The 26,410-nt window shown below is 55.1% G+C and overlaps 2 protein-coding genes across 7 annotated transcripts in view; both read left to right on the top strand.

Annotated features, from left to right (window-relative positions):
* Positions 1 to 21,961, top strand: part of MGRN1 (mahogunin ring finger 1) — a 58,181-nt gene extending 36,220 nt beyond the window's left edge. For 2 of the 5 annotated variants that reach the window (XM_054212994.1, XM_054212998.1), the window contains 11 exons: positions 1,005 to 1,057; positions 4,252 to 4,299; positions 8,602 to 8,670; positions 10,869 to 11,028; positions 13,493 to 13,602; positions 14,823 to 14,888; positions 17,433 to 17,656; positions 18,583 to 18,706; positions 19,236 to 19,285; positions 20,250 to 20,353; positions 21,642 to 21,961. In XM_054212994.1, the coding sequence (XP_054068969.1) occupies positions 1,005 to 1,057; positions 4,252 to 4,299; positions 8,602 to 8,670; positions 10,869 to 11,028; positions 13,493 to 13,602; positions 14,823 to 14,888; positions 17,433 to 17,656; positions 18,583 to 18,706; positions 19,236 to 19,285; positions 20,250 to 20,353; positions 21,642 to 21,754 (1,121 nt within the window). In that variant the 3' untranslated portion in view covers positions 21,755 to 21,961. Of the gene's footprint in view, positions 1 to 1,004; positions 1,058 to 4,251; positions 4,300 to 8,601; positions 8,671 to 10,868; positions 11,029 to 13,492; positions 13,603 to 14,822; positions 14,889 to 17,432; positions 17,657 to 18,582; positions 18,707 to 19,235; positions 19,286 to 20,249; positions 20,354 to 21,026; positions 21,072 to 21,641 lie in introns of all 5 variants that reach the window. The other 3 variants (XM_054212997.1, XM_054212999.1, XM_054212995.1) reach the window with 3 other exon arrangements.
* A 754-nt stretch (positions 21,962 to 22,715) lies between these two features.
* Positions 22,716 to 25,703, top strand: NUDT16L1 (nudix hydrolase 16 like 1). 2 transcript variants are annotated; one of them, XM_054213000.1, is made up of 3 exons: positions 22,716 to 22,971; positions 23,405 to 23,665; positions 24,677 to 25,703. In XM_054213000.1, exons 1-3 carry the CDS (start codon positions 22,744 to 22,746, stop codon positions 25,148 to 25,150), a joined length of 963 nt encoding a protein of 320 aa, XP_054068975.1. In that variant the 5' UTR covers positions 22,716 to 22,743; the 3' UTR covers positions 25,151 to 25,703. The 2 variants fall into 2 exon arrangements, with proteins under 2 accessions (XP_054068975.1, XP_054068976.1); XM_054213001.1 differs by lacking the exon at positions 23,405 to 23,665.
* The last annotated feature ends 707 nt before the right edge of the window (positions 25,704 to 26,410 follow it).

The following is a 26,410-nucleotide window of genomic DNA, read 5'->3' as shown; positions in this document are numbered from 1 at the left end:
AAACATGACCTCTGTGCCGTAGTCTGGTGAATGGTTCCTCTTGTTGTCTCTGCTGTTCTGGGTGCCCAAAGGAAGCTCTTGAGCTCCTCTCCCTTTTAGACAACAGAGGAGTTGCTTCCTTCAGCTGAGAGTAGTGTCTGCCAGCTCTTCTGCACATGCTGAGTGCAGCCTGCGTACTCGTCGGTCCAGGCAGGGCAAGGTGGTTATGGGCCTTCCCTTCCTTTGGTGACTCCTCCATGACCTCCGTCTCCCATTTCCATATGATGAGTCTGAACATAATTAAGCAAAAGCATCCGAGCAGTTGGAGTTCAGCAGAACCTTAAGAGTCTTGAGCCAGGGAGACTGGGATTATCTCAGCTTCCTCTATTCTGTGTTTTTATTTGCTGAGGGAACCATGAGTGAAGTACAGAAACCTCTGACAGACCCTTCTCAATGCTGTTCAATTAAGAGGGAAGCCTCAAGTTTGTAAGAGGGAAGACATGATCTTTGTCATTGGTGAAAAAAAATCAGAGAGCTGCACAGAGATGTTTCACTGTCCAAAAATGGTAGGAGAAATAAATGTTTTATAAGCATGTAGGATTAGAGTGAAATAGAGTGATAAGTACCAGAGCTGGAAGGGCTGCCAAGTGATGTTAAACCAGATGGATTTATTCATCTCTGTGATAAACTCAGGTAATTAAAAACAGGAATTTGAGGGGAGAGTGAAATCGTGCTGAGCTCTTTGTTTTACTCTCCATTTCCAACCTCTGGAAACAAAGTGGGGTAGTTTGGAGCACCCAAGGTAACAAAGCGATGTCTGTGTAGGGCCCACCACAGAGCCCAGCAGGAGTGTGAGAGGAACCAACCTGATGACAAGATAAGAAAAGTTTCAAATTGCAAGAGGAGATGGAAATAGAACAGGTAGCTGTTTAGAAATTGTAAATGGACTAAAATTCAGCTCAGGGTAGTTTTAAGCTTGTGCTGCTTTCAGGCTTTAACCAGGACTGCTCTTTCTCTTTTTGCAGTGGTGGTTGAGGTGACGGGTCATGCCCATGTTCTTCTCGCTGCATTTGAAAAGGTAAATGAGTTCTTTTTTTCCCCTCTGTCCCCGTCCTTGTATATGTAAACATTTACATGGGTCATTAGTTTGTATTTCTATACCACTTAGCACAATGGAGCCCTGGCCCGTGACTGGGGTTCCTGACTGCTGTTGTAGTACAAATAATTGCTTGCAGCAGCTCCTGTGTAGCCCGTAATTATCATTTGTACCTGAGACGGTCACTCAGCTAATTGTAGCCGGTGTTTCCTGTGTGTGGGGAGAGGGCGGGTGATGTTTGAGGGTGGAAGGTGTTGACCATGGCTGCGGCCATGCAGTTTTCCAGGGCCTCGTGATCTCTTTGCAGAACTGGATCTGCTGTGTCCAGACCCTGTTCCACCTTAGTTTACACGTAGGACCAAGCCCTTTTAAAGAATTAGGATACATCCTGCATAAAGACTTTGAGCTCCACTGCTTTTCGGTGGCATGTTTGATGTAGTTGACCACTGCCTACATGGTAAGATGCAGCCAAGCTGTATGCACAAGCCTTGATAATAAAATCTCTTCCCATGATAACTGGACTCTGAAAATAGTTGCAAGATCCGTTACTGTAGCGCATTTTGCCTGGTTGTGGTAATACCATAGACACGTATCCTGGGCAAATGATATTTGTTCTGCCATGCTAAGGTGAGGCAAGAGATGCTGGAGCAGAGCTGGGCATGTAGAGGGGAGCAGCATTAGAAATTAGCTGCAATGTTAGAAATTCCCTACTTCCAGGCTGGCACGTGTCTGACTTCTGTTTCTCAATCTGCTCGCTTCCTGCTGCATCCCTGAGCAAGTTGCCAGGTCTTATTCTGTTCCTCCTAGGTGCATAATGCGGATGGTGACACACTGAGTCAGAGAGCACGGGAAGCACAGTCAGTCCTAAGGAAGCCCTGTGGCTGGAAGATGCTCTACGTGTTCTAGGTTGCTTTTTTGTTGGACTTAGTACATGAAGAAAATGAGTTTTCCTGTGGTAGAAAGGCTGCTCTGAGCACTGGCTCTACACCTGGCAATTAGAGATCTGTCAGAAATGCAGTGGGCAGCTGCAGCACCCCTGGGACTAGGGCAGGGATGTTATTCTTCTGATTTCCTTCTCCAGCTGATCTGGAAAACCAAAATACACTGGAATCCCTCAGTCGTTGTTCAGCAGTGCCTGGCAGAGGACAGTGTGGGCAGTGGGTCCTTGGGGAGGGCTGTCGTGTTTGGAGCCCATCTGTCATCTTGGTGGGAAAGTACTGTAGGTGGAGACCCCCCAGCCTTGTGAAATTATTGTTCAGCCACTTCCGAGGAGAGAAAAATAGATGAGACCACCACCTCTCTGCGTGTTACAGCCTGATTTTGAAGTATTCTATGCATGTTTGCGTTCCTCATCTGTGACATTTGCCTGTGCTCTGCTGGCTACTGCCTTCATAGCTTTTTGGTTGTAGCTAGGTTCAGGTTAGGCTTTGGATCTTGATGATGTGAGGATGATTTTTACTTACAAAGGTGTGTATCTAGTTGCTATTTTCCAATTATCCAAACATAGTGCTGTTGCAGTAAGCCCAGCCTCTGTGGTCAGGTCACTTGGACCTGGATTTGTCACAGCTTCCCGTTCTAGCATCCCGTGGCCAGCACGTGATAATAGCGTCTTATAGAAAGTAGGAAAATTCACATGTATTGGGAATGTATTAGCATGAGGGCAGAAGTGAAGGTCTGGAAAATTTCTGCGTCATGAGATTTGAAAGTGTCTTGAACTGCTGCAGCTTTGGAAGCAGGATTTCAAGGATTAAAGGTAAATTCCACCTTCTGTGCAGAACCTCTGAGCTCTCTGGATGCACAAAGGTGACGGCAAAAGCCCTCGTAATGTTTAGGGAGCTGAACAAGATATGCAGCAAAACTGGGAACCAACTAAAGCTGCTCAGGCCATTCCATCAATGCTGGATTATGTCTTGTGTCCAGGTCTGAGCTCAAGGATTCAAAGTGCTTCCCTTCTTTTTCTAGTCTTTGTTGTGAGAGAGAGATGCTGTCTGGTGGGGCCACTTCTTACTTCTAATCTTCCGCTGAATGCTTAAAACGAGATCAAAATCTTTCTTTTAATGAAAAGTCACAGGGCAAAGTGCTTGTTGAGTTCTTTTTCCTCCCTTATATAATATATTCCCCATCCTTAGAATAACTGCAGCTTTTGAAGTGTAGGTCCATAAATCCGGAGGAGGTCCTTGCTAATAAGCAGCACTGCCGATCACCAGGGCATGCTCAGAGGGCAGACAGACTAGTGGCCTTCATAGCTTGCTATTTATATATATCTTTACGATCAGAATAGTAACCTTGATGCTGTGTGTAGTCTGGCCTTGCAGCTCTTCCAAAGGCTTCCAAACACAAACACTTGGCACTTTGTGTTTGCCTGGAAAACAGGACTGGTTTGTCTTTTGGTGCAATGTTGTTGTCCCTTCCTTCGGAAACTCCTTCAGCAAACAGATGTGCATCTGCAGCTGTTCACAGTGGCAGGGCCATGATTCCCCCTAAGTCTCCCTTCGTGCTCTCTAGACTATGGCAGGAGAGTTATTTTTTTCAGTTTAGTTGACCCTCATGGGTGATGGAGAAAGTGGAAATAGCACGTTATTCCTGTCACCTGACACCAGGTATGTACAGAATTGTTCCAGCTGTACCTGCTGCCGCTGAGCAAAGAAAGGCTCCAGGCGGTCACCGCAGCTCTGAAGATGGCAATGTGGAGCACGTGTGACTTGTTTCTGACTCCATCCAGTGGACAAGCCTTGCTCGCAGCCTCGCGCCAGCCCCCTGCTCTCTCGGGGCCCTGGCCTCACGAGTGGCTCTGTAACTGGATGTTATTTAGGGTGTTAACGAATATCCCCTGCCAAGTCTGGCTGGACTTGCTGAAGACGTGTTTGCACCCAGTTGGACTGCTTGCAGCCTGAGAGCATCCAGTGTGCCAGTGGATTTTTGTGTATGCTCTGACCCAATTCAGCCAGGTTTAACTTGAGCCAAGTTCAACTAACTCTGCACTGGAGCAGACAAGGAGCACTCCAGTACCCTGTCCCATTAACTCTGCTGGGAATGATCGTCATTCAGGCTGTCCTGGTTATACATGGACCACCCTCCCCTTAGCTAGCAGGCACCAACTCTGATCGTGACTCTGTCTTGCTCTTAATTTGTACAGTTCAGCTATTTAATGCATTTTATTTTTTTTTTCCTGCTAGCACGTTGATGGCAGTTTTTCTGTGAAGCCGTTAAAACAGAAGCAGATCGTAAGTACTTTTTTCCTCTCTACTGCTTGATTAAAGACATGTCCCACAGGTGCCCGGCTATACCCAGTGGGAAGCTTCAGTGTTAGTTCACTGAGAGCCTGAGATCTCACCTCGCTGGCTCAAATATCACAAGCAAAGGCAAGCAAGCTGCTGGCAGCCCTTAACCTTGGGCCAGATGTGTGTTGGGGGAACCAATACGTCAGCGTGGAACTGACAGAGCCGTGGTGCATGGTCTCTTTGTGCTCCTCAGGGAGGCAGGCATTATTTATAGATCCAATCTTCCCTACACGTTCCTGCTTTGCTGGCATTTGGTGCTTGAATACAAAACTGGCAAAGCATAGTACTGATGCTTCCATGTCTGTACAGGTGTAAGTAAATTAGATTTGCATAAGTGAGGTTAAGTGCTGTATGCATTAAGTAGTGTGAAGCGTATCTGTTCATTGACACTGCCTCATCTCCTTAGGTTCTGTGTTTTGCAGTGTTGAATGGTGTCTTTGCAGGCTCCCAGTGTCCTACCTGGAGGCTGAAAACTGTTGGCTTTCCCCACGGGTGTGTGTTAAGATATTAAGGGATCTTAGGCATGTCTTCTCGCTGCACAAGCTTCCTTGTTGTGCCCAAGGTATCTTCGGAGCAGTCTCAGGGACTGAGAACTTCTGGCTCATCTCACCTGTCCCCTGCGAGTATCCTGGTACTTGAGCAGTCACAGACATAGTCTTGCTTTGAAGCTATTATTTACGTACCGGACTGAACACATTATGAGGGGAAGGGAAGAAGGGAGACTGGTAAACATGGAAACATCAGGGATCTGAAGACCTTTTTTAGCCCATCCCGGTGTGGTGTGATGCACAGAACCTGTGTAGCGCCTTATCAAGATCGAAATTGCATCCAGTCTTTCACAGAGAGAAATATATAAGCAACTGCAAACTAAGATTGCCAAGAATTTCAGCTTCTGAAAGGAAATCTGGTAGTAGTCCTGCTGCAAGGAGCAGCTTGAAGTGTCATGGGGAAAGAGATGAGATTTTAGTGGTCGATCCCTTCGCCTTCAGATGCATGCTGTGTTTCTGCTTTAAATGTGTTTGACTTCAGCTGCTCGCGGTTGATGGCTTGTGTTTTCTGATCTGAATTAAAAAGCCTTTTACTCCCAAGAAGATGCCTTGATTAGACACTTTTTGCTCTAAGATGTTCCTTCCAGTCCCCAGGTCAGAAAAGAGCCACTAAACCAGTACCAGTTAATCATATATCAAAATCGCATTTGGTAATTTGCTGTCTGCCTCACCAGCGCTGTGCAGAGACTTACAGCCTGTCCTTCTGACTTGCTCGTGCCCACTGGCAGCAATACCAGCCCTCGCTGCCAGAGCTTTGTCCCAGTGCTAGTGGTGAGTTACTCGCCGCTCCAGCCTGACGTCTGTTCCGAGTCCTGTGTGTCCCAGACTGACCTGCGCTCCCCTCCCTTCCTTGGTGCTTAACTTGGCTGTGTTGCAGCGTGATCTCCTGGCTAGCCGATCGATCTGGATCCCACAAGTATTTTTAATAGAGACAGACAGAGACTGTTCCGGAAAGGAGTCTATCGAGCACGCGAAGGCAGGTTTGTAGTGGAACATCCAGAAGAGGCTGCCTGAGCACTGAGGGAGCAGAGCAGTGCGATGCCAGTGGTGCCTCCTTCTCACATACTCTTCTGATCAGAGAAGAGCATTTGTGAGCTGATGAAAAGCCGCTCATTTATCTTGCTTGTGGGTTTTTGGGGAGATTTAAAAGTATTTTTAATTTTTTTTTAAAGCGGTGCTTACATGGCTGTGAGCTCTCCAAGTCGGTGTTGGGTTACCATGCACACTAGCACAGTGTGTGTACCGTTCTCCGTTTAGCAGTCTGGGCTCCCCAGATGGAGGGCTTTCTTGCTGGAAGTGCTCTCTGGGGAAGCTCCCACCCTACCACAGTATGGTTAGCTGACTCCTGCAGCGAAACAGTGTGTGCTTGTCTGTCTGTACTGGCAGAGCGTGTAACCTTCCCACTCAGTGTTTGGTCGTGGGTACTTTTTTTTTTTTTTATTGGCAGTTTGTGAAATGTAATGCGCTTATGTTCTCTCCTATGGCTATTAAAATAGGAGTATCTCTTGCTAGAAGAACACACAGTACCACTGAAACTGAGATGGCGTCTGCACCCATAAGAGCATAGGTATAGACTATATGTCTGAAGTAAACCATTTGTATAACACTTTACATTCTTCCCCATCGCTCCTTTTCTTTTGCCTTCCTCTCCTTGCCATTGCCGGGTACCTTTTGTGTGCATCGATCTCTAAAGCTCTTTGGGAGGGGGAAGCAGCAGCTAATGAGCTGAACTGCTTTGTTCTCTCAGCTGAGATCAGTTATAATGTATTTACCAACCTGTTTAAAGAAATTCGGCATGGATGAATACAAACAGATGGATCAGCAGAAAAACATGACCTGGACTTGGCCAGTGGCTCCTGTGTGCATCAGCTGAGGCTGTATATAGCAACAGAAGCCTTTGGAAGGATGACGTGGTGCGGGATGGGTTGGAGAAGCGTGAAGGTGAAGGACTGCATTGTGTACAATCACCTCCTCATTATTTCCTCCTCCTCTTTCAAAACCTAGAGATCTTTCTAGTAAGAGCCATGTTGCACTGCTCACCCTTTTCTTAGTGGGACACAAGCTTCTTGGTGAGTTTTAAAGCCAAGCAGCAAAAGAAATGCAGACTCCTGAAGAGACTGGTCTTTCCCTTCCTGACCTCTTCTGTGCTTTGAGTTGACTGCTTCTGCACTCGCTGTCACCCGTCGTGATCCTCCGAGGAGTTGGGATGCTGTAACAAGCCTCTGTTTGAAAAGTCGAGTTACAAAAGGACATCTCCCACGTAATTGTTCCCAAACTTCCTGGGTGAGTTGTGAGCCACGGCGGAGGATTTTGCTCAGCAGTCCAACAGCTGACCTCATTGCCTTGAAATGTGGGCCTAGAACAGATTGTCTGTAAGCTGCACGCTGAGTTAAACGGGGCGACTCTGGAATGAGTCTGTTCAAGCTGCTGCATCCCAGCTCAGAGCATTTCTGAACTGGCAAACGGGCTGGATATAGCTAGCTCCTGCCCCTATCTTGGCGTGTGATGTCACCTTCAGCACTGAAATCCCATGGCAGAGCCATTGCTCCTCTGAGCACCTGGCTTGACAAAAGGCGAGGAGAGAGGCAAATTACATGTGTAAATGGCAAAACCCCTGGGACTGAGGAGCTGTTGAAGCACTGGATTCCCAGTGGCTTGGCTTCACTGCATGGTGTCAACTGGACAGTTACTGGAGGTGACAGGAAAGCGTTTCCTTCCCCTGTTCATGAGATGTGTCAGTTTGATACCTTGCAACCCCTTCACCATCTTACCTGTTGCAGGGTTTTGTGCAGAGGAACATGCCCTGTTCTGGGGAAGCTGCTGTGTAGCAGCAGATCTTGGGACACTTTGTGCATCCTTGTAGAGGCTAGAGTCTCTACTTGCTGGCTAAGCTAGGGAAGAGCGGAGAACACCCCACAGTGTTCTGCTGGGACTTGGACTATCAGCCTTTCTTACCTCTTACTGCTTTAATTCAGCTGCTCGGGGGAGTTTGCGGGCAGCTGCCAGCGTTTGTGTAAAGGCAGCCCCAGGTTTGGGGCTGTGAGCAGCTTTCACTGTGCCTGGAGCACTTTCTGCCACCACACACCCCAATTTAGAGGTGCCACCAAGGGCCTGGAGATGGTAATAAATGATACTGCACTAAAGTTGTCCTTCGAGTGCTTCTCATGCTAAGGGAAATGGTTTGTCTGTCTCTGGTAGCTTGACCTTATGCTCCCAGGTGATGAACAGGGAGTGATGTGCAGCCATTGATGTGCCAGTAACGATCTGTTGGTGGCAGAACTTCTCCTGAGGTTACAAAGATGGGTGGAAGTTCATCTTGGTTAAAGTTAAGCAGTGCTTCGTAGAAGGAAAGGACTGTGGAAAGCTGATTGCCTCCGTCTTATTTGAGCTATGGGTTCATACTCCCTTTTGATCTCTGAGACAAGCAGAGTACTTGTTTTGTAGATGATTTTGATAGTGTTGGAAGTGGCCAGTCTGCTCAGACCAGACAGGACAGGCACCACTTTTGAGCAAGGAAAGACTCATTCTCTCAACTATCCTTTGCGATATTTGTTTCTGTTAACTTTTTCATGTAGCTGTAGGGGATCTGACTGTTGTGGGGATAACATGGACATTTTGACATGGAGAAGGAGGGGAGGTGATCACGAAACAGCAATGACAGAGCATCTGTCACTCCAACTGTTGTCTTCTTCCCTAGGTTGACCGTGTGAGCTATCTGCTTCAGGAGATCTACGGCATCGAGAACAAAAATAACCAAGAGACCAAGGTAAAGGTGCTCAGAGAGCTTCTACTCCCCGAGCTGTGGATTTCCAGCCTCTACCTTCTGCTTTTGAGCTTAACTATGGGACCTGGCTGGGCAACGTGGAGGTGCTTCCCAGATTGATTGTCAAGTCTGTGTCATTCCTGCAGGCGCTGAAGAAGCCTGAGGATGGCAGGTCCTCACTGCTGTAAAGCCCAAACAGTCAGTGGAGTTGTGCTGAGATAATTTTAGGTAGCATGAGACTCATCAAGATATTCCCTGGGGCTGGGATTGCTGGGTGAGAAAGCTATCGGTGTCCCATGGGCGTTTCAGAGCACTGATTTTTAGGGCTTGTAGAGACAGCCGTGGGCCAGTGTCACTGCCTCTCTGCAGTCAAGGCAGTTGTGCCTCTGCTTTGCTCCTGTGGCTCCTTCGTGTTCTCCTGTTTCGGGGAGGGGGGCTGCATATTCCTGTAGCGATGCAGGGAACTGAGTTCCTTAGGGCATGCCAGTGTCCAGAGAGCAGCCTGCATCCCCAGCAGGAGGGAGCACAGCATCACTAGGGGAAGTGTATGCAAATGCCTTAACCAGAAACATTGCCTGTCTTTAGGCAGGAGCTTCTGCTGCATCCCAGCCTGCTGCACATCCCCGTGCAGATTACGTGACTGCTTTACGCTTGCTTTAGCCTTATGTAGAGCTGCCCTTTGCTGCCACCTGGGTTGCAGAGTGTACCAAGTGCTGGCTTCAGGATTAGACCGCTCTGGTGTGTGTAGTGCGTGATTTGCAAACAGAGGAGTAGCCACAGAGCAAGACAGGCAGGATTTCCAATCCAAGCCATGCTGTGTCCTGCCCAAAGCATCCTGTGATATCTACCTATCTGTGCCACTAGTTAGCGCCTGAGGAGGCAGGAGGGAGAAGTCTTTTCAAAGATTTTTCTTGCACAGGATCTATTTAAGAGGATCGAAGGCTTCCATCTGGGTTCCCCAAGGTCTTATGATGATTCTTTTGATTTAGCAATCACACATTTGTGGCCTATCAGACAAGTGGCCTGGGCCCATTTTTGTTCTTCCTAGTATACTTAGCAAACTGTATGAATAGGAAAGCAAAAAGCCTGCCCTCCCTGCCTCCCAAAATAAATGAGGAGTGCATGTGACAGGGGAGACAGACTTGCAGCCTTTTGTGGGGATAGTCAGCAGGCTGGGGGTGGATGTGGCAGCAGCAGATGCTGTATATTGCTGTTTACACCAAAGTTGCACGTGGTCTAGCATGTGTTAGCCCTGGTGACCAAAGGGGCCTCGTCAAGTGGGACCAGGTGAAGGTGGAGGGTGGCCCATGATGGGTCATCAGTTTGGTGGGCTCTGGCATAACTTCCATGGCATCAGTGGGGTTTCTCAAGTGTCAGTGAAGAGAGTTCTTGTGGTTCAAGGGTGGGTTTCTCCTCCCAGCAACATCTTGCTCAGTGGCTGTAATCCAGTTTGTGGGGCTCTGAGTGATTGAAAGACTTGTGTCATGCACGTTCACGGGTTCACACTGACCTCTTTACCAGGGTAGCCGTGAGCAGGTGAGCATCCCAGGCTGCTTCTCCTGCAGCTGCATTGAAGCTTGTGCCAGCGGAGGAGACTGGCGAAGATGTTGTAGCAGGAGAACCACTCACTCACTCCATCACTTGTTCAAAAGACCTGTGGAAACTGGGCTAGACATGGCTGGAGAGTCTCCTTCTGTCCAGCCTTGGGGCGGCCTGACCTGCTGCCTGCCACAGTCAGCAAGCAGCTCCTTTTGGGCTGCTCTCTCTCTCTGTGGACATGGGGCAAAAAGGCTGGACTGACAAAGAGCCAGCTTCCCTGCTGACCCTGGGAGCCACCAGGCTGGCAGACGGGAGCTTGTTCTTGGTCCCCCTCAGGCAAGGGGATCCCTACCCCAAAGGGGCTCCCTCTGTGCACAGCCTAGCTCTGGGGAAGGAGAGCTACGCCATGAATTCACAGCGCAGTGCCTAGATCTCTGACCTTAGTGAGCTCAGAGCAGAGCCCTGAGAGGAAGGAGCGTCTGTAGCAGGGTTGTGTGGGCTAGAGCTTGCTCTCCTTGAGAAACCCCCGCTGAGAGCTTTGGAAAGAGAATGCCAGCTTCTCACAGCCTTTTGGGTGGGAAACTTCCCCATGCTCCAGAGTCCTGTGGCAGTTTGGCGTGGCTTTTACCATTCACATGCCAACCTCTTGCCTGTCATTGCAGCCTTCGGATGACGAGAACAGTGACAACAGCAACGAGTGTGTGGTTTGCCTGTCGGACCTCCGTGACACCCTCATTCTGCCCTGCAGACACCTCTGTCTGTGCAATTCCTGTGCTGACACCCTGCGCTACCAGGCCAACAACTGCCCCATCTGCAGGCTGCGTGAGTATGTGCCCAGGAAACAAGGGCATCTTTCTCCCTCCTGCGGCTCCTGCTAAGTCAGTACAGGCTGTGAGAGGGAGTGTGTATTTTATGCACCCCACCCCAAGGCTCAGCATCGAACATGCTCCTGCTCTCGCTGGCACCTGGAGATTCCTGGCACCCAAAATAACTGTCCTCAAAAACAGGGAAGGAAGAGAGCACATGGGAGAACAGCCCTTTGTCCAGTGCCTCCCTGGCCACTTGCTCTCTCCTTGGGATGGATCTGAAGGTGCAGGTGCTCTGAGCCACACCATGTGGGCAGTTCTTGTGTTTTGGTGAAGAAGATGGAAAATCCCCCAAAGGAGGAGACATAGAAGCTTTATCCTGAGAGTATCTGGCCGAGACAGCAGCCAGCCCCACCAGAGGGCTGCCCAAGTACTTTGCATGATTTTTTTTTCCCCTCTGACAACCTTACTTTGACTTCACCAGGAAGGCAGAGATGAGATAACAATCAATTTGGAGTCCTTTGCTTTGCTAGGAGAGTTAGGAGGATCTGCTTAACCCCTGTATTGCTCAGCTCCCAAAAGATGGAAGAAATGAAATACCTCACTCAGGCAGCACTTGCTTAATTCCATGTCTTTTCTCAAAAGCACAGAGGCATAGGAATCTCTTGAGAAAATGCCTGTGTTCTTGCTGAAATAGACAGATCATGTGTTTTACCTGTTCTTGTTCTCTGAGGTATTTGATTGCTTCTAATTGATACTTCTCAGGAAAAGAAGAAAAAGCCTGACAGATGTTTGGCCTGAGAAATTAAGTCTTAACAGTTCAAACTTGGCAAAGATGCAGTAACATCTGATCTTGTGAAAGATCTTATCAGAGGAAGTGCCAGACGGCTTTGACTCTAAGTAGCACAACTTAAAGCACAGGAACAGCATTACACAGAATCACAGAACCGTAGGGTTGGAAGGGACCTCTGGAGATCATCCAGTCCAACCCCCTCCCAGAGCAGGGTCACCCAGAGCAGGTGGCACAGGAACGCGTCCAGGCGGGTTTGAATGTCTCCAGAGACAGAGACTCCACCACCTCTCTGGGCAGCCGGTGCCAGGGCTCTGCTGCCCTCACAGCAAAGAAGTTCCTCCTCATGTTTAGGTGGAACTTCCTATGCTCAAGTTTGTGCCCGTTACCCCTTGTCCTGTCCCCGGGCACCACTGAAAAGAGCCTGGCCCCATCCTCCTGACACCCACCCTTTAAGTATTTATAAGTGTTGATAAGGTCCTCCCTCAGTCGTCTTTTTTCCAGTCTAAAAAGACCCAAATCCCTCAGCCTTTCTTCATAAGAGAGGTGTTCCAGTCCCCTAATCATCTTGGTAGCCCTTTGCTGTCCCCTCTCCAGCAGTTCCCTGTCCTTCTTGAACCAGGGAGCCCAGAACTGGACCCAGCACTCCAGATGTGGCGTCACCAGGGCGGAGCAGAGGGGGAGGATGACCTTCCTCGGTCTTCAGCCACACTCTTCTTGATGCCCCCCAGGATGCCATTGGCCTTTTTGGCCACAAGGGCATATTGCTGGCTCATGGTCATCCAGTTGTCCACCAGGACTCCCAGGTCTCTTTCCATTAGCTCATCTGCATGCTGCAGCGGAGTAGGTTGTAGTTGTTTGGAAAGTGCCCCCATGTCAGACTTTCTGGGAATCTGCTTCTGGGGAGGGCAGAGGCAGCGAGGATAGGTTTGCACCTCTGTCCTCTGACTCTAGGCTGATCTTGCAAGCATCTGAGTGCTACAAGAAATGCCTGGGCTTTTCCTTGTGTGTGAGCAAGTCCTTACAGCTGCATCAGAACAGATGTCTGGCTCATTCATATGTGCCCTTGGCACAGAGGAACTAACAATATTAAAGATCTGCAGATAGAAAATGGGACTGTGGGCAGGGAGTGGAGATCAAAGCTGTTGTGGTGGGAGGACCAAGGGATCGCTGAGCTGGAGACAGGAGTTCAGCCACTAACCCTCTGGCTGGGTTTGAAGCTGTTGCAGAGCCTCTCACCACCAGAGCGTTGGCCAGTGAGTGAGCAGCCGATGGCAGGAGCGATGCTTCCAGCGCCAGCTGGACCCCAGGGTTTTACATGAGGTCCCCCACCATTCTCGCAGTGTGCTGCCCGAGGCGAGCTCATGTGTTCGTTATTGTGTTGTACGGTGTCAGGCCTGAAGCACCTCTGTACGTGACTGTACCGGGGCAGGCAGTACCTGTTCTCCACAAGGGCTATGAGTACCCAGATGTTTTTGGCCAGCAGATGTCTCTGCAGTATAGACCAAACAACTAGAAGCCAGACCATAGCGTTTGGCCTTGGTGTGCTCCGTAGCCCTGCTCCCCATGCACACATGGAGCTCCCCCATGCTGACGGCATGTCTGTGGCGAGCTGAGTTGCTCCTGCACGTGTCTGGCATGGCCTGGTCTTGTTTGGCTGCGTGGTCACCTGCCTGCTGTTCTCTCCTAGCCTTCCGCGCTCTGCTGCAGATCCGGGCTGTGAGGAAGAAGCCGGGAGCTCTGTCGCCGGTGTCGTTCAGCCCTGTCTTGGCACAGAGTGTTGACCATGACGAGCACTCCGTAAGTACCTCGCAACCCTGTGTACAAAGCCTGGGCACTGGTCTCAGCCTGAGCAGAGCAGCTTGTGCATGCACAAGTTGCTTGGCCTGATGGCTGGCGTCCCTGGGACTTCAGGAGGTGCGCTCAGGCCTTGGAGCGAGGTCTTCCTGAGCAGTGCAGCCTTTCTTCGGGTAATGGTAGGACTAGAGGGAATGGATTAAAACTAGAGATGGGTCGATTCAGACTGGACGTTAGGAAGAAGTTCTTCACCATGAGGGTGGTGAGACACTGGAACAGGTTGCCCAGAGAGGTGGTGGATGCCCCATCCCTGGTAGTTTTTAAGGCCAGGCTGGATGGGGCTCTGAGCAACCTGATCTAGTGGGAGGTGTCCCTGCCCATGGCAGGGGGGTTGGAACGAGATGATCTTTAAGGTCCCTTCCAACCCTAACAATTCTGTGATTCTTGTCAACCCTGCTAGACAGCCAGGATCTCTCCTCTTGAGGATTAGTAATACGGCTGGTTTTAGCCAAGTGCCCTCCCGTCTTTTGGAGGAAGCAAATCCACAGAAACCTCAGTCTGCGGATATTTCTCGGGGCCTGTCCCAGCAGAAAAGTGGCAGTCTCTGGGCACTTCAGGGTGGGAGCTGGGACAATGGGAGGGGTTCCAGTTTAACTTGCACGCACATCTGTGTGGCAGCACGCTCTGATGAAATGCTCTTGGCATCGAGGTTCTCAGCATGGTGGCAGAAAGGCCTCTTTGTGCCAGCCTCCCTGAGTGATCGGGGGCTCGGCAGGCAGCTGAGGGAGCGTGGGATGGAAAGTGTGGTGCTGGTGGCCTCGGGGCCCAGTCGCATGTCCCCAGTGCGGTGAGGGCAGCAGGTCGTTGCCTGAGCAGTGCTTGTTGCACAGCTGGCTCTGGCGAGACACACGAGATCAGAGTGAGGAGAGGGAGATCTGCATCTAGATCATCTTACAGACTTTCATGGAAACAGAAAGATACTGTCACAGGAAGAGCCTGGTTTTACCCGTCTGTCCTCTGCAGCGTTGTAGCCCTGCTGCCTTCAACTGGGGCTAAGAAATAAGGCAGGGGAGAAACCCCGAGGGTTGTTGTGAAGGATGGTGTGGTGGTGTGGCAAGGAAGCAGGTGCTGTCACCTGCAGTGAGGTGAGGAGATGCTGTGTATCTCTTCCTGTCACTAACCTCAAGAAACAGCTTCTTTAAAACATGGTTTTCTCTTGACAGTGTCCCTTTAAACCCCTTAAAGTGAGCACTGTCTCCCTGCCCAGCAGGAAGCCTAGAAGGGAAACAGTAAGTGGACTTGGTTGTACTTGGCTCCTACAGCAACTCTTTGCAAGCGGCGTCACTAGCACCTGGAAGAGTCACACATGCGAGGGCTTGCTAACACGCTGGGTTTGACTTGTGCCCCTGCACGGGCTGTCACGCTCCACGTGCCGCCTCCATTTTAGCGGCGATTCGCTCACACCCTGCACGGACCATCACTGACCTCCCTGGTTTGCGTGGGGAGGAATAAGCGCGATGGAAGCAGCTTGCCACAGGGGCTGACGCTGGCTCTCAGGGACTGTCCCCAGGTCCTGAGCCTGTCTGCTTTATAGTTCCTGGCAAAAACATTTTTCGTAGCTTTGTAGGACTGTGGGTAAGCTGCTGTCCCCTTGGCTCACCCAAAAGCTTGCACTTGTCTCATCCCCGTGGCAGTCTGGCATGGGCACATCTTGTTGTGGTTTCCACCCCCGGTGCTGGGATGTAGAGGTAGACAGATAGGCACGGTGGGACCAGGTCTTGCATTTGGGAACACTGGCTGCAATGGGCTGTTTCGCTTTTACAGAAACGGGAAGGATGGAGCTTGTTTTGTTGGGGCCTCTGCGAGTTGGTGTGAGAGTGTGTAACTGGGACACCGTGCTGAGGACAGTGTGAATGGCAATTGTGGGGGACCAGGAGCCGGGAAGGGGAACGGTGAGGGTGGGAGGGTGTCCCCCAGGCCAGGAAGGGTCTGTTTGTGCCCTCTTTGTGTACTCCCATCAAATGCAGCTACAGCTTTCATCATATCAAGGAGCCTGCAGTTTTCTTTTGCTCAAGCCGGCCTAGATGGTTGGCCTCATGAGGAACATGACTCGCTGTGCTTGTCAGGTCTGGAGAAAACCAGAAGTTGGGTTCAGGTAATGAGGCTATTGGAAGCTTGGCATGACCCTGCCTCTCTGCAAGCCTCCTGCAGCGACGAGCAGTCCTCCTGCTGGAGCAGTGGGCTCCATGCGTGGTGTAGTGGTAGTAGTGCAGTAGTGCCAGGAGACAGCAGTGTCTCTTAGGCTTGTTTGAAAGCTCGGTAACTTGCAGTGAGGATGTTGTAACCGTTGGCTGAGAAATCCTCCTCCTCTGAGCTTTCACCACAGCGAACCAAAAGGAGCAGCCTTTGAACCCTCCCGCCTTGGTCTACACAGCCAGGAGAAAATGTTCCAAATGCGAGGCCGGGGGGGTTGTCTCCCTGACTTTTCTGTCCATGAAATAGCAGCTTGGAGCTGCTGTCTGGAAATGAGTTTTCATGGAGGTGGCTTTTGGCCCCACCGCCTACAGGTGGCAGCAACTGTGAACCGATTCCTTGCTCAGCCGTTGGTTATCTTGCAATCACCAGCTGTGGTCTTCAGCGCAGCACACTCATAGCCATCACAAGACCAATATTTAGGGGATGTGGGCCGATGCTTGACCCCAGGTGCCTCTCGTTCCTTCCTCCCTGTCAGATCTATCTCCTTCTGTGACCACCAGTGAGTCAGTTCACCAATTAGCTCGCACCAGATTAGCGGCTGCGTTGGAACAGGTTGCTGGGCAGGCTCATCTGCAGCTGTGAGTGGGAGATCAGGCACAGAGAAGCTACAGGAGTTCATGGACAGGCTTCGCAGCAGCACGCCATCTTAGGTACACCACAGAACCCCCTCCCTGAGGATATAGGGCTGAAACAGCTCAATTTAATGTAAGCCTGCACTGCTGCAACCTCGTCTCCTTGCAGCAGGCCGAGCTGAGCTGCCTGTGGCCCACTGGGTTGCAGCATAAACCCTGTTTGTCTTCGAGTCCACAGGATCTTTATGATCATGAGGAAACCAGCATTGGTTTAATGGCTTTGCAAGGGTCCCTTTGGCAGCTTAGCGAGTTACAGAGGGAATGGGAGTTGGTGTAGTTTTGCCCTCCTCCTTTACGAGGTCAGTGGTTCTGTGATCCCTTTCCTACCTTTCAGCAGAGGTGACTGTGCAGAGAGCCAGCGTGAGCAGCTCAGAGGACCGAGACCATAGGAGAGGTGGAAGTGGTGGAGGCTCTGAGGACCAGCTCCCAGCTGGTGCACACATGCTCCCCTCCTTCGACTCTCTCTCGGTGACACTGGTGGTGCTGTCAAACAGCTGCGTGTACCAGGGCTGGGAGCCCAAGTGGGGTGCTTGCTGAGCTGGAAGGGTCTCTGAACCATAGAGGAACTTTTAGGAGAAAAAAACCCATGTATTTTCTAGTAGCTTTGTTAGGAGCCTGCTTTCTCACCCTCCTTGTCTGGCTCTTGAAAGACCTCCCTTGTATGGCAGGGCGGGTGCTGAGCCACATTCTGGCTTGCTGAGGTGCCCAATCTCTCAAGCTTTGCTCCAGAAACTTGCCTGGACCATCGGTGTTACAACCCCCAGGGGAGTGTGTGGCTGTGGGGAAGGGGGCTGAGGCTCTCTGGAGAGGTGGCTGTGGGGATGGGCTGCTTGGGAGCGCAGTGTGGGAGATGCAGGGCTGGGCTGCAGCGAGGCCTCCCCTTTCTAGGGGGGCTTCCAGCCTGGTGAGGGCTTCTTAACCTACCCCTCTCTTTCTCACCCACAGAGCTCTGACAACATCCCTCCAGGCTACGAACCCATTTCCTTGCTGGAAGCACTGAATGGCCTTCGCTCTGTTTCCCCCTCCATCCCGTCAGCTCCTCTGTATGAAGAAATCAACTACTCGGGTGTGGTGGATGGGATGCCACCTGCGAGCCGACCGCTTGTTGGGATGGACAGAGCTGTGGAGAGCAGCCACCAGAAGGGCAAGCGGAGCAAGTCGCCAGATAGGTCAGCATGGGGACGGAGGGGCACACTCCTCTTGCAAGCCCTGAGGGCTTGTGGCCACATGCACTGGGAGCCAGGAGAGGGCTCCGACTGGTCCAGTCACTGGTAGCACTGCTAACTCAGAATTTGAGGAGGCCAGTGGGAGAACTGGGACACCAACCCTGTCTTCAGCCTGAGGTGACCGGCTTAAGTCTCCTAAGGGCTGGCTTTGTCACCAAAAGAAAGAGGATTTTTAACAAGGAGATTTCCTCCAAACATTAGATGAAAATGTCTTCTTTCCAATGCAGTTAGTCCCTCAATCTGCATTTGACATCTAAACCTTGTTGGATTTCAGCTTTCCATGGAGTTCCCCAGAAACAAAAGAATGGGGAGGGAAGTGACCTGAGTTTCAGAGCACAAAATGCTGAGTGATGCCCTTTAGTTGTTGTCTGAAGCCTCTTCTAGTGGCCTTGTGATGGAGGATGTAGGTGTGGATGCCGTGGAGTGGGCAGCCCACTGCAGGTGCCCTTTATGTGTCCCTCGCGGGGCCGTACAGATGGGGTCAGACAGGGTTTGTTCCTGGCACTCCTCACTATGCTCCATTCCAAATTTCCCCCTGGGAAGGGAGCCTGTGAAGGTGTGAGGAGCAGCGTGGGACCTGGGCCTCTCGCTTTCCATGCAAAGGCAGCTTTGTCCCAGTTGTGTTACTGTGCCGAAGCTCTGCACCGCTTGGCTCTGTCCCCAAAACTCTGCTGCTGCTGTTCTCCCTGTAGCTGATACTGGAGAGGGCCCTGGTGAATTTAGCTCAATAATTTGAGCTCCTGCTCGTGCTGCTGGTGGAGGGACAGGGCAGGGGTGGTGACAACTTGAGCTGCTGCCACCAAATCTGCCAGGGCCCCTGGTGCTGGCAGCACTGCAGCTCCTTGCAAATGGAGTTTCTCTTGCCACAGCACACTACGGTCTCCCTCGTCCCCAATCCACGAGGAAGATGAAGAGAAGCTCTCTGAGGACTCGGACTCGCAGCCACCACTGAGCGGGGGTGAGCTGGTCCTGAGAGAGACGAGCTCTCCAGAAGTAAGTGTGCTCCACTGGGGAGCTTCTCCGAGCCAGAGCTCTTCTGCGGGGGGGGGGCTTCATCTGGGACACGGGAGGTTCCTTGTGAAGGGCCATCCCTTCCTCAGTGACAGGGCAAAGATGAGCTTGTTAGCACGAGTAGCCCAGAGCCAACAGTCTCGGCTGCCTTGATTTACCTGTAGGGCTCCACAGGGAAGCTCCCTGTGCTCCTAACACCTCTTTGGGAGCGTTGGAAAGCCACTTGGCTGGAGCCGTGTCAGAGCTGACCTTCCCCCAGCCTCCTGGGCGGGCCCAGCAGTGTTTGGGGCAGGGCTGGCAGCTGGGCCTTGCTGGGCTTCCAGCACCCATTGCCTCTAAAACTCCTCCATCCCAGCCCGTGGTGCCACAGCGCTGGTGGGTGGCCCCTTGCTCCCCCTGGGAAATGAGTCCCTGGCCCCAAGCACAGCTCTTTGGAGACAGCCAGAGCAGGAGACAAGCGCAGCAAAGGCCTCCAGCCCGCAGAAGTAACCTGTGCTGTTCTTCCTTACAGAGTGTGGCAGGGGAAGAGATCGAGGAGGCCTCGTCCCTGCAGCTGGGTAGGTGTACGCTTGGCCGTGGGGCTGGCCAGACCTCATCTTGGTGTCCAGCTCCGCTGTGGTGGGACAGGGGACAGTTGGGGAATGAACATATGAGTTCAGAAACATCCAGCCCCCAAAGTCCATCTCTGAGCTGCTGTGCTTCACCAGAGAAAGGCACTGGGGTCTCTCCTGGGAAGTGTGGGGGGGGCAAAATCAAAAAATCTCACTGGTTTATTTGCCAAGCGTAGAACCATGGAATGGGTCAGGTTGGAAGGGACCTTAAAGCCCACCCAGTGCCACCCCCTGCCCTGGGCAGGGACACCTCCCACCACACCAGGTTGCTCCAAGCCCCATCCAACCTGGCCTTGAACACCTCCAGGGTTGGGGCAGCCACAGCTTCTCTGGGCGACCTGGGCCAGGGACTCACCATCCTCACAGCAAAGAATTTCTTCCTGATGTCTCATCTAAATCTCCCCTCTTCCAGTTTGAAGCCATTACCCCTCGTCCTATCACTGCACGCTCTTGTAAAAAGTCCCTCTCCAGCTTTCTTGTAGGCCCCCTTCAGCATCTCTCCTTGCTGTGAGCTCTACACAAGTAGAGCTTTCCGTGCCATGGGCTGTCTCCTCACATGGCGGAGTGGGAGACGACTGTGTGCACCACTGTGGTCCCAGTGAGAGCATGGCCACGGTACTGGGCATGCAGGATGTTCCCCGTGTCTTTGGGATGGGCCTCTGGTGCTCAGTCAGCATCCAGAGGGCTCAGAGGGGAGTGCTGGTTGCCTTTTGGGGCATGAACCCCCATATGAAGTCGTGGCTCTTCAACTCTGTGACCTGGGCCAGTCTGACCAGCTCTCCTGAGACCTCTGTGGGGCTGGGGGGACCTGGGGACCTTCCTCACGTGGGAGATCTCAACCTGTCCTGGCCGCGTGCCCCTGCAGAGCTGGTCCTGGGGACTGAGGGGCTGTGCTTTTGTCTGGCTCTAGGTAGCCGCCCGCCTTCCGTCGAAGACGTGCTGCAGGACGGCAGCTGCGGTGAGCACAGGAGCCTGACACAGTCGGAGAGCGACCCTCCGGTAGACGTCTACCTGCCAGGTAATGGCTGCACTGTTGGGGTCGGAGGCACCATTGCTGCTGACCTGTTGCGTTTGCGGCCCCAGTTCAAGTCACTGAGGGTCCCAGGGGGGGTTGTGGACCGTGTGCCTGACCATGGCAGCCTCCCTGGCTGGGGTGGCATGCTCCATCCTCGGGATGGGACAGGGATGCATTTGCCTGGAGTGTGGGCTCCCGCTTCCTCCCAGTGGGCAGAGCGAGCTGTGGGCGAGGGGGGCTAACACAGAGGTAACTCACTCCCTACTTCTCTCTCCTCCTCCCTCACCCTTTTGTCTCTGTCCTTCCTCTCCTTTCTCCTCTCTGGGCTGTGGACGCTCGATGGCACAGTTTATGTGACGGTGGCCTCCCATGCCTGCCCCCAAACCGCGCTCCTGCTTTCGGCTGAGGGAGGGGAACCATCTGGGCCGGCTTCTGGGAGACTGAGCCGGTGTGGGGGGCTGCGGGCACCCCTCTGCCACGGGCCGGTGTTGCGGCAGGGAGGGCCACGGAGTGCCGTGCTTTGCTGGCCAGTGTGGCCATGGGACACTGCGCTGGCCTCGCCCCTGACTGTTGTCGTTGCAGAGTGTTTTCTTCCGTAGAGTCACGGTCTGTTCTGAGCACCTCTCTAATGTCTCCTTCCCTCTCTGTCTGCCTTCCTCCCTCCTGTCTTGGGCAGCACTGGGTCCCGATTCCTGCTCTATTGGTATAGAGGAGTAAGCTGGTACGTCTTCTCGTTCTTCTTACGCGTCGCTGTTGTGTTGGGGCAGCAGGACCCCTCCCGGGAAGGCCAGGAGAGAGCGGGGATGGGGCTGATCCTAGCCATTGGGGTAGGGAAGGAGGGGGCAGCAAACCATCCAGCCTGCACTGCTGGCTCTGTCCTGGCTCCCTTCCCATTCCTGACACCAGCATATCCGCACGGGTCCCTGCTGTCCCCGAGTGCCGGGACACACCACTCAGGGCAGCAGAAGGCTCAGCCCTCCCCACCAGCTTCTGCTGGGCTCCTGGGTGAGGGTTCTGCTGCCTGGTGGGCACCGTGAACATCTGGCTGGCTTCTACCGGTGGCAGATAGTGTGTCCCCTTTGTGTCCCACCCCTGGCTCTTGCTGAACCTGCATCTTAGCAGGGGTGGAGCTTGTGGGCTCCTGTGGTCAGTCCAGGGGGCTGGTGGGTGTCCTACTCTCCTTGGCCCATGTTTCCTGTGCCCAGGGCCCAGCACCTTGCCTAGGGCCGCTTAGTCTGACCCCAGTGGTTGGCATTTTTGTGGCTGAAACCCCCTTTTCTCCTCAACTCAGGCTCATCCGACTTCACCAAGACGCTCCCCGGCCGCGGCACCGGCAGCCCCACGCAGCCCCTTCTCTTTGAGCAGACGCGTCTTCACCTGGAGGACGAGCAGAATCTCTCGTGAGCGGGGGACCCACGCACCTCCCTGCCCGCCGGACCCCCAGACATAGTGTTTTTACGTGTGTGTGGGGGGTGGGATGGGCGGGCTGGGGTTTTTGGGGTTAAAAAGCAGCAGATGAAGGACACTACCGTTGTATATTTTGTACACACTGAGCACAGCCCTTTGCTGTCACTGCCCCTGTATATAGCCTTGCTGCAGGGCTCTCTGGGGGGGTGGGTGGCGTGGGGGTCAGCCCCGGCCCACCCCGAACGGGGTGGGCCGGGGCTGACCCCCCCGCCCCCCCCCCCCCCGCCATGGATCCCGGCGCTGCCCACGCCGTGTGCCTTGTTCTGCTTCTGCGGCGGCTCCAGGGGCGAGCTCCCCTCCCCTCCCCTCTTCCCCCCTCTTTATGTTTGTAGGAATAAACCCGTGGAGCAGCCACCTGAGTCCGGCCTTGGCGGGGCGGGGCGGGGCACCGGGAACGGGGATCCCCGTGTGCGGCGCTGCGTCCCGCAGGGGGGGGGGGGCGGGGCCTGGGAGCCTGGGGGGGCGGGGCGTGTGACCGAAGGGGCGGGGCTCTATTCCCTTGGGGCGGAGCCTGGGAGCGGAGGGGCGGGGCCGAACCCCTTGGGGGCGGGGTCTGAATCCGTTGTGGGCGTGGCCATGGCGCCGCCGGGGGGTCATCCCGCCCGCTCCCACCACCTTCCCGGCGTGCCCTTCGGCTTCCCTCCTTCCCCCCCCCCCGCCCCCCGCAAGCTCTGCTCTCATTGGCGGCTCATTAGGCCGTTGCCTAATATGGCGAGCGACGCGGGCAGCAGCGCCCTCTCCGATTGGCCGCCCGCCACGCCAGGGGCGGGCGCGGCGGGAGGGGTCGGCGGTCGCCGCCGAGAGCCCATTGGCCCCGCGGCGCACGGCGCGCTGCCACTGGCTGGCGCCGCCGCTTGCCCCGCCTCCTGCGCCGCCGCCGCCGCCGCGCGTGCGCGCAGCGGTCTCGCGGGGCGGGCGGCGAGGCGATGGCGGCCATGGGGGCGATGGCGGCCATGGGCGCGCTGCCGGCGGGCGCGGGGGCGCTGCCGCCGCTGCCGACGCTGGGGGTGCCGGGGGTGCCCGAGCTGAAGCCGCTGACGCGGTACGAGGCGATGCGGCTGGGCCCGGGCTGGAGCCACTCGTGCCACGCCATGCTGTACGCCCCCAACCCGGGCATGCTCTTCGGCCGCATCCCGCTGCGCTACGCCGTGCTGGTGAGGGGCGGGGGGGGGGGGCGGGAGGGGGTGAGACGGGGGCACCGGGACCGGGGCGGGAGCAGGGGGTGCGGGCGGGCCCTCGGGCTGCGGGGGAGGCGGGCTGCGGGCGGGCGGGCCCGGGCGGGCGGCGGGCGGGCTGTGGCCGTTCGGTAGTTGCCGTGCAGGGCGGTAGCATCAGGCTTGGCCGAGGCGGCCCCCGCGGCTGTGCGGCCGGGGCGGCTCCGCCTGGGCTCCCCCCCACTCCCCGGAGCTGTCGGAGACAGTGTCGGTGAACGGTCGTGGACGCGCTGGAGCTGGTAGGGCCGCGCCGGAGGCGGCCGGGAGGCTTCTCCCCCCCCGCGCTGCTCCGCCTAGCCCGGAGGCCTCCCCTCTCCCCCCCGCCACCGGGGGCTCCGCCGTGCCCCATTAACACCATGCGCCTCTATTGCAGATGCAGATGCGATTTGACGGACTACTGGGCTTTCCCGGGGGGTTCGTGGATCGCCGTTACTGGTCCCTGGAGGACGGTCTGAATCGGGTGCTGGGCTTGGGTTTGGGCTGTGTGCGCCTGACGGAAGCTGACTATCTGTGCTCGCACCTGACAGAGGGGCCACATCGCGTGGTGGCACACTTCTACGCCAGGCAGCTGACCCTGGAGGAGCTGCATACCATCGAGATCAGCGCGGTGCATTCCCGAGACCACGGGCTGGAGGTGGGACATCCAGGGAGGGGGTGTGTAGAGCTCTGAGCTAACGGTAGCCCCCCCGCCCCCCCCACCAGCCCCCCACCCCACCCCCCCAGGGAAGACAAAGCTTCCCTCCTAGGTCTGCTGGGCTCTCGCAGCCCAGCGGGGGAATGCACCGCATGTAGAGCTGCCGCCGGCGAGTGCCGTGCACCGCCGCGTAGCCCCGGTGTTAGGAGGTTTGGCTGCTGGCTGAGGTGGCGTCTCGGGCTCCGGAGCGTAGCGAGCTTGAGCTCCGGCCATTCCCAGTGATCGCCCGCTTAGGGAGGAGCCCTATTTTTACCCGCTTAGCCTCAGGATGCGGGTGAGGTCCGTCTCGCGTCTGGTGGGCATCTCCCCCTGCCCTGGGCTGAGTAAACCTGGACCGGAATCGTGACCCTCGGTGCGGTGATGTGTTGCTCGACCCCGAGTTCTCCTCGGCTTGCACGGAGGTGGTGCGGGAGGCAGATTTCCTCCCCGGTAGCTGGGTCCGGCTGACGCCCTGGGGTAGAGCGTGAGAATTAGGGTCTCCCAGCGCGCCCCGATGGCGCTCGGTGGGTTTCAGCAGCTGCGTGACTGGAGGCAGTTGGCCCCAGGTTGTGTTTGAGGGGGACGCGAGGGTGAGCCGTGGTGTCCCCAGGCAGGGCAGGGTGCGGAGGGGGGAACGGGGCTCCCCGTAGCGGCCTGGGGCAGCGGGATCCCCCTGAAGGGGCAGGAGGGGGAACGGAGCCAGGGCTGGGCTGGGCAGGGAGAGCAGGGGCCTGGAGGGGCTCGGGGGCGGGGGGGGGTACAGCACAGGGGCTTCAGCCGGGCTGGGCCAGCGCAGGCAGGAGAGGGCAGGGGTCGGTGTGGGGTGGGGGGCAGGATCTGGCGGGGGGGGCCAGGGCTGTGGGCTGGTGGGGTGCTGGGGTGAGGGTGTGGGGGCAGAGGGTGGTGCAGGGCCGGGGGGGGGGGGCTGGTGCTGTCGTGGCCTCTGCTGAGCTGTGCTCCGTGCTGTTGCAGGTGATGGGCATGGTCCGTGTCCCCCTCTATACCCAGAAGGACCGCATGGGCGGGCTGCCCAACTTCCTGGCCAACTCCTTCGTTGGAACCGCCAAATTCCAGCTGCTCTTTGCCCTGAAGATCTTGAACATGGTGCCGGAGGAGAAGCTGGCCGAGGCGGTGGCTGCTACGCAGAAGCCGAAGAAGCCGGCCATCGACCAGGCAGCGGGGGCGATGGGAAACGCGCCCGCCGCTAAGCAGGCGAACGAGCTGGTGGCGTCAGCTAAAACAGGCAACGAATTGGCAGATAGGGCAGAGAACCAGGCAGCTGCGCAGGCAGCGGCCGAGGCAGCGGAGCAGGCGGTGGCTGGGCTGGAGAGCCAGGCCGTCGCGGAGCAGCTGATGGCTGTGCCGGGGGCTGAGGCGGTGGAGCAGCCAGTGGGGCTGGGGGCGAACGCTGTGGCGGAGCAGCCGGTAGCCGAGCCGATGGAGTGACGCCGCCATGGTTGCGCTTGATTAAAAGTGGGTGAGAATAGAGACTTTCTTCTAACTTTCCAACCCGTCGCTGGCTGCAGTTGCTGCCCACGCGATTCTGCTGCCCAGCCGGGAGGGTTTGTTTGAAGCAGGGGACAGCTATGTATTTTTATGGCCATTAAACTCTAGCGAGCTTCCCAGATCAACCTGCACAGCCCCCTGCAGAGAGTTCATGCACGTGAGGGCGCCGAAGCCTTAGAATTACGCTTTGATTTCAGGGACACACTGCTGCCGTCAGGTCCCAGTTTCATTTTTTTAAGGAACAAAACCGTCTTATTTTTTAAATGCCCCGTGTTGACTTGGACGCGGCTGTGTTTGCAGCGGACACAGCTGAGGGACGGGGGCCGCTGGTCAAAGCAGCTCTGCCAGCGCCGGTGGAAGGGCTCTGGCTCAGGGTGCTGGCGCAACGGGGCAGCGTGTCGTGAATTCCCTCTGGGGCCTGGGGGAGCGCTCGTGTGGGTTTCTACCTGGAGATCTGTGGGAGCAGGAAAGTGGAATAAATGGCTTTGCTGAACGCGTCGCAGTCAGGATCGTTCTTGGCTGCTAGCACAGAGCCTGCAGCCGCCCAGAGCTTTGGGGGCGGCTGGGGCAGCGCAGCTTCCCTCTGCCTCCTGTTCTGTGCTGGACTGCGCCAGGGAGAAGCTGGGGGGCAGGGGAAGGGCAGTGCCTGGAGCAGCCCCCCCACAGCCGGGGGAAGCTGGGGCAGAGGGGGCTGGCTCAGGGAGCTGCATTGCTGCAAACAGTTGTAGGTTTTTCTTTTGCTGCTGGGTTACTCCAAAATGGCTCATGCACCCAAAGGGCTTCATGCAGGGGCCTGGGGAGAAGGTGGCTGCGCCACTGCAGGTGCCAGAGCACCTCCTGGGCCCTGGCTGTGCTGGGGGGGCAGCCTTCGATCCATCCCTAACGCAGCTGCTGCTGGGGCAGCCAGTGAGGAGCCCAGTTGCACTGAGGCTGTGCAAGGCCCCAGTCCCTGCAGAGTGAGGTATTTCAGCTGAGCCTCAGTAAAATCCCCCACCCATCCAAGAGCCTTGTTGCAACACAGCAGGCGCTGCGCTGGAGGAGCTACTCCCCGTGTCCCCGCTGTGGCCCTACCCTGTCCCCGCACTGCCAGCTCTGAGCTTGGATCCCCAGCCGGGAGCAGCAGCAGCTCCCAGCCAGCCCCGGTGCAGAGGGCCTGCAGTCTCCCCCCATTGCAGCAGAGCACAAGGTCAGGTGAAGGTG

This window comes from Rissa tridactyla, chromosome 8 (genome assembly GCF_028500815.1).
Source record: "Rissa tridactyla isolate bRisTri1 chromosome 8, bRisTri1.patW.cur.20221130, whole genome shotgun sequence".
In the NCBI taxonomy this organism is placed as follows: Eukaryota; Metazoa; Chordata; class Aves; order Charadriiformes; family Laridae; genus Rissa; species Rissa tridactyla.
The sequence above is the reverse complement of the archived record's forward strand: the minus strand, read 5'-3'. Positions and strand labels throughout refer to the sequence as shown.

Coding starts and splice junctions, on each gene's coding strand:
- NUDT16L1 (XM_054213000.1), top strand. CDS start 22,744: ATGGCGGCCATGGGGGCGATGGCGGCCATGGGCGCGCTGCCGGCGGGC. Junction 22,972..23,404: donor CGCTGCGCTACGCCGTGCTG/GTGAGGGGCGGG, acceptor CCTCTATTGCAG/ATGCAGATGCGATTTGACGG. Junction 23,666..24,676: donor CCCGAGACCACGGGCTGGAG/GTGGGACATCCA, acceptor GTGCTGTTGCAG/GTGATGGGCATGGTCCGTGT.